The 6452-nt window shown below is 34.4% G+C and overlaps 1 protein-coding gene across 1 annotated transcript; it reads right to left on the bottom strand.

The window, feature by feature from the left end:
* Positions 1-2604: 2604 nt before the first annotated feature.
* LOC131944986 (uncharacterized) lies at positions 2605-5909 on the bottom strand. The gene is made up of 2 exons (XM_059305911.1): positions 5798-5909; positions 2605-4551 (listed from the first exon to the last, which is right to left on the bottom strand). The coding sequence occupies exons 1-2, from the start codon at positions 5876-5878 to the stop codon at positions 3871-3873; spliced, it is 762 nt and encodes a 253-aa protein (XP_059161894.1). The 5' UTR covers positions 5879-5909; the 3' UTR covers positions 2605-3870.
* Positions 5910-6452: the final 543 nt, after the last annotated feature.

Raw genomic sequence — 6452 nt, 5'->3', positions numbered from 1 at the left:
CTCCACACAACACTCCTTCTAAAATCTTGTGATGCGACTGTGACTACTCAATAAAACTTCTGAAACTAGTTTTTAAAAACAAACAACTTTCATTATTCAATTAATTCATCAGATATTAAATCTGATAAAGTATATTACATCCAATAAATTACAAAAGTGGTTTTATATAAAAAGAGTAGTCTGCACTTCAAATAAATTCTTTAATATTGATAATTTTTTATTTCACAATTATAAGAGTTATGCAACAAATGCAAATATGACAACAATAATTTAAAACAAATGTATCAGTTATCACAATCCTTTGTAAACAAATTCATAAACATGCATACACTAATATTATTTTTTGATGCTATTTAGGTGCTTTGAAATATTCTAAAAATTTTAATTGTTGAGGAATTTGTTTTTGTTGATAATTAAATGCTTTAATTTCTTCCACAAACATAAAAATAATTTCAACAAAAAGATTAGCTGCTAAGTTTAGATATCAATGAAAGATAGAGATCGAGTTTTTAATCAAAATGTTGACTGATTTAGTTTTGTAAATTGAAAATAAGCATTTAAGTATACTTGTAAGCTTAATATTAAAAAATATATTTTGTATATGAATTTACAGGAATAAGTATTGTTTTATCTTTTATTGCTGTTAAATTATTTAATAAAACAAAAATACATCATTCAAAAAGTATGTTTAGATATTATTCATTAACCCAGAGGTCTATATTCTTTATTCAAAGCATTTACAAAAAGTTACAATAAATTTCTGATTAGAAATACTTTTCACAAAATGTCTGCCACATACTATATATTATTAAATAATATTATTATAAGTCTTTTAGTCATATTTTAGTATCAAGAGAATACCTTATTAAAGCCAATATTTAAATTTTAAAAGTTCTAAAAATAGTAAACCTACTAGACATCAGGTAATGAAAGGAACTTTATAAGACAGGGATGTGTTAATTTTTCAAATTCAATAATGACCGAAATATTTCATTGGTGCAATGTTGTTTTTGTTAGATTTTTTCAACATGTTACGTTCTGACCCACCTTACTTATTTGATCACTAGCCGTCCCGGCCAGGCCCTGCTCTGGCTTCTGTGAAAAACCTTTCTGTTAAAGACCATTACCTGTGTGTTTAGTAATCATCATAAACCCGGCATTGCACACAGAAACCAAAACCAAAACAACAAAACGCAAACATAACGCTAACACAATTACAAATACAAACGAAAACAAAAACCTAACAACTAACCCAACCACAACCACAAACACCAATACGAACACAAAGAAAAAAACAAACGAAAAAGCAAACGAAAACAAACCAAATCCAAATGCAAAACCAACCACAAACCCAAAGAAAAAAACACAAACGAAAAAACAAACGAAAACAAACCAAATACAAACGCAAAACCAACCACAAACACAAATACAAACACAAACGCAAAGAAAATAAAACACAAACGAAAACGAAAAAAGAAAGAACAAAAACGAACCAAATCAAAACGCAACCACTAACGCAAACCCAACCTAAACACAAAGAAAACACTAACGCGAACATAAACGCACAGTGCTCAGAGTCTAACCCGGGGCGGAATCGCCTGTTTCAGCTTAATAAACGACTATAGTACCCCAACTTATTCATAGTCTTTTGCACTCACTTTAATGAACGTAGGCGCGAAACCGAACACGGGAGGCCCGGGACCCCAAATAGCACCCAGTCTGGGCGCCAGAGGACGCACCATGACGTCACCGCCTGATTGAACTTAGTAAACGACTATAGTACATAACTTATTCATAGTCTTTTGAACTCACGCGAACGTATATACCATAGCGTACACCGGAAGGCCCGGGGCGCCAAATAGCACCCTGTCGGGGTGCCGGAGGACGCCCGGATTTGATTCACTTAAAGACTATAGTAACCTTTCTTACCCATAGTCTATCGCACTGTTAAAAACAAAACTATGCAGCATAGCGCTCACATGATAGCCCAGGGTGCCAAATCGAACCGTGCAAGGGCGCCGGCGGACGCGCCTGTTTCAATTTAGTGAACAAAAATGATAATACTCCAAGCTTATCCGTAAATGGAAAGAAATAAACATATAGGATTTGTAGGACCTGGCTTATTAAATGTTATTGATTTAAAAAAAAAATATTGAACAGTTTGTTCAGTGTATAGAATAAATAAAAGGCAGTGTTAAAAATACATAACGACATTGCACTTAATCAATCCCCGCTAATTATGTAATTATTTTTTTTTCTTAACACCAAAAACAAAGTAATAAAATGTAAATTCTTTCTTCTTAAGAATTTTTTTTTTATTAAAGGGAAGTAACTGTGCAGTCAATACATTTCTGACACAATTTTAGAAATTTTATAAACGTCGATACACTTTTTTAAAAATTTTATGTCGTGTTCATAATTGAAAATTATTCTTCTAAGTAAATAGAATGAAAATTGTTTTTAAAGACTTTCAATGGTAATTTTTTGACTCGTAAATTTAGACTATGAGCACGATAAAAAATCTAACACTTAAATCCATAGAACTGTCAACGACAAACTTTTTTGCCACACGTTACAGAACTGAGCTTTATATATTAGATTGAAAATATTATTTAACATGTTTGCTTTAGTTAATGAGGTCTATTCATAAATTAATAGCTTTATTATACAATAGAAAAAACACATTTAAAATAAAAAATGTGAGCGGAAATATATTTATAAATCTGTGCAGTAAAAATGTCACAATTTTAAACAAAAAATATTAATTATTACTTACTGAATTATGCAATTATTAACTAAAATAAATAAAACATGAGCAACATTTCATGAGGAAATCAGTGTATAAAAAATTATATAAAATAAAAGGCTATAAATAATATTTTAATGTTACAGTACGCTAAAACATTATCACAAATGATATGACACTTCAAATGGTAAAGATAAAGCCAATAACAATTCAACTGATTGCTTAGTAACAGTATTAGAATATTATATATAAACATTTTTGGGCCTATATTTTGCGTTTTAATTAGTAGCCTACGTGTCAGAGACCTCAGTACCAATGCCTGTGCTGATTTCAGTAACTTTTGGTCCTCAATAGTTAAATAACAGAGGCCTGGTAACAAACGTTGAGGCTACAAAATGAGACAATTCTTTTTTTTTTTTTAGGCCTACAAGTTAATGTAATAATGGCTGAATTTATTTTAAGATTTTGCTGGGTCGATATTTTTTTTTAAAGTTCAATTTATTTAACGGTTTATTAACTGATGCAAAAAATTATCTTTTAAATTTAAAAAAAAATGTTTAAAGTTGAAAGCACTTAACGGGACTTAACCCTGTAATTTCAACATGTTTTGGTTACTCGATTCGTCTGCTTCCACAAGGTTGAGTCAACATATTTAAATTGATCAAACCAAAGGGTGATGGATTTTTGTCCCAAATGACGGGTAAAAACACACAACTGGCCACTAGACTTGACTCAATGAGACAGGGGACATTTTCGTTTCGTTTTGCTTTTCTAAATATGAGACCTAAATTAGATGAAGTGAAAGTTAGACCAATAGATTCTAATTTTTACGACATTGAAGAGCAAACATCCTGAAACTGACATTGCAGAATGTGTCCTACTTGTCGTAAAAGTTCAATGTTGACATTCTAACACATTTCAGTCATGTTGTTCATGCGATGAACCCACACAAAAACAATGTACAGAAATAGAAACATCAGTGGGTATTAGTTAGCTACTCCGTTGTGTATTTAGTAGGGTGTTGGGATAAATCAGCATGACATCATGTAATCAGTGCTATGTCGTATAACCAGTGTTATGTCGTGTAATCACTACTGTAACACAACCAGTGCTATGTTATGTAATCAGTGCTGTGACGAGGCCCGGGGAAAATGTGTGTACGACTTTCTCTTAGGGTTCAGTTCCGGCAGCTCGACCACGTCCACCGTTTTCAAATCGTCCGTAGCGTTAAAGTCTTTGATATCGCTGGACACATCACATGATTCGCTGTCACAACCGCTGTCACTTAGCTTGGTATTGCTGTCCTGCCTGTCGCCGTTGCTAAGGGCGACGCACTCCTCCACCTGGGCAATGTTCTCCGGGGTGGACTGTGAGTGGAGCAAGGCTTCGTGGGCGGGGTCTGCCGGGGAATGGGCGGGGTTGGTTCCAGGTTTGTAGAAAACCCGCGGGGTGCGAGATTTGACGCTGGATTTGGTGCTGTCTATAAGATGTTCAGACTTGGAGAACTCAGGTTCCTTCTGGTGGAACTTGGTGTTGCCTCTCCTGGAGCCGGTGTCACTGGGGGTCTTGTGAGCGGTGTCGTGCAGGACCTCCCGAGAGCTGAGCGTCAGGAGAGGCTCCAGGTAGCCGTCACTGGCCGTGTGGGGGCTCAGGGTGTTCTCGCTGGGGTGGATCACCCCCCGGGACGCCCCAGTTTTCGGGTGGGGCGAGTTGAAAGATGGACGCTCGGTCAGTCTGGGGCTCCGGGTGTTGACGATTGGGGACACGTAGAAGACAGGTAACCCCCGGGTCGCCACGTCATCATCCTGGGGACACAATGACAATGTAACGTTAACTGGGGACACAATGACAATGTCAAGTTAACTGTGGACACAATGACAATGTCAAGTTAACTGTGGACACAATGACAATGTCAAATTAACTGTGGACACAATGACAAATAAATTTATGTAAAGTTAACTGTGGACACAATGACAATTTATGTCAAGTTAACTGTGGACACCATGACAATGTAAAGTTAACTGTGGACACAATGACAATGTAAAATTAACTGTGGACACCATGACAATGTAAAGTTAACTGTGGACACAATGACAATGTAAAGTTAACTGGGGACACAATGACAATGTAACGTTAACTGGGGACACAATGACAATGTCAAGTTAACTGTGGACACAATGACAATGTCAAGTTAACTGTGGACACAATGACAATGTCAAGTTAACTGTGGACACAATGACAAATAAATTTATGTAAAGTTAACTGTGGACACAATGACAATTTATGTCAAGTTAACTGTGGACACCATGACAATGTAAAGTTAACTGTGGACACAATGACAATGTAAAGTTAACTGTGGACACCATGACAATGTAAAGTTAACTGTGGACACAATGACAATGTAAAGTTAACTGTGGACACAATGACAATTTATGTCAAGTAAACTGTGGACACAATGACAATTTGTGTCAAGTTAACTGTGGACACAATGACAATTTATGTCAAGTTAACTGTGGACACCATGACAATTTGTGTCAAGTTAACTGTGGACACCATGACAATTTGTGTCAAGTTAACTAGCATTCTTTTACCGGACCTTGTATGGGGTTGTAGCTACATTAGTTGCACACATCGTGTTGGGATAAATCATTTTATAATCACGGCAATTTTTATTAAATGTCACGAGCAATAACGACAGCTAATGTCTGACAAATTACCTTGTAAATATATTTGACAAGAGGAACATGTTTTAAATTTATTTTCAAGCTTAAGAAGATTTATCTAATTTTTCTACCATTGATTCTATTAAGTCTAACGTCTTTTGTTTTCGAATATTATCCCACTTGGTTGCACTTTTAAGTTTTTTCTGAATTTTAATTAAGCAAAAAAAAAAGGAAAAAAAAAAAAACCACACACAAATAAACAAAAAATAAGCAAACATCAAACAGAAAAATGTTAAAGTATTCTCCAATTTCAGTGTGTTGAAAAGAATGTCACAACACATAAAATTCAGGTGTTTAAAAAAACCTATCACACAAATTGGTCAGTGACCTTGAGTCTCCTTTCAAGGCTGGCGATGATGAGTGAAAAGTTAGGTCGACCTTCGGGCATAGCATTCCAGCATGATGCCATGATATCAAATCTGTGAGGGTAAAAAATGGATCTTTGATTCAATCAAAATGAGCGTGTCAAGTTTTTTTTTTCTTTTTTTCTTTTTTTTTGGTTTGTTTGTGATAACGTTGTTTTTGTTTCCGATTGTTTAATTGCGTTTTACAGCGTTAATTAGATTTTTAAAAATCGCCATCATCTTTACAATATAGTCAACATTTTATTCTTTTTAAGCCCCATAATCAATTGTTTTACGAGTTCATTATTAGATCAAGGTTGTTTACAACAAATTATATGTTGCTGATTGGCTAGATGATGGCGTTGTAACGAAGATTTTTAAAACAAGCACCATGTTCAAGTGCTTTTATAATTTTTTTGGGTGTATTTCTTACTAAGTATAAAATACATATTTACAAAATGTTTTCCGTTTTATTTTTAAAATTTAATTTAGCTAAACCTGATGGTAGAAGTCCAGAATAGTTCATTTGATTCTATTCAAGTTATGATTACAATAAGATGCCCAACACATGAAATACAAATGGTATTTTTGTACTTGAAATCAAACCATGAAATCAAGAGACCACTGGTCACGTGACAA

Source organism: Physella acuta, unplaced genomic scaffold (assembly GCF_028476545.2).
Source record: "Physella acuta isolate Inbredline_101_S28 unplaced genomic scaffold, ASM2847654v3 ptg000517l, whole genome shotgun sequence".
Taxonomy (NCBI): domain Eukaryota; kingdom Metazoa; phylum Mollusca; class Gastropoda; family Physidae; genus Physella; species Physella acuta.
This window is presented reverse-complemented; position numbering and strand designations above follow the sequence as displayed.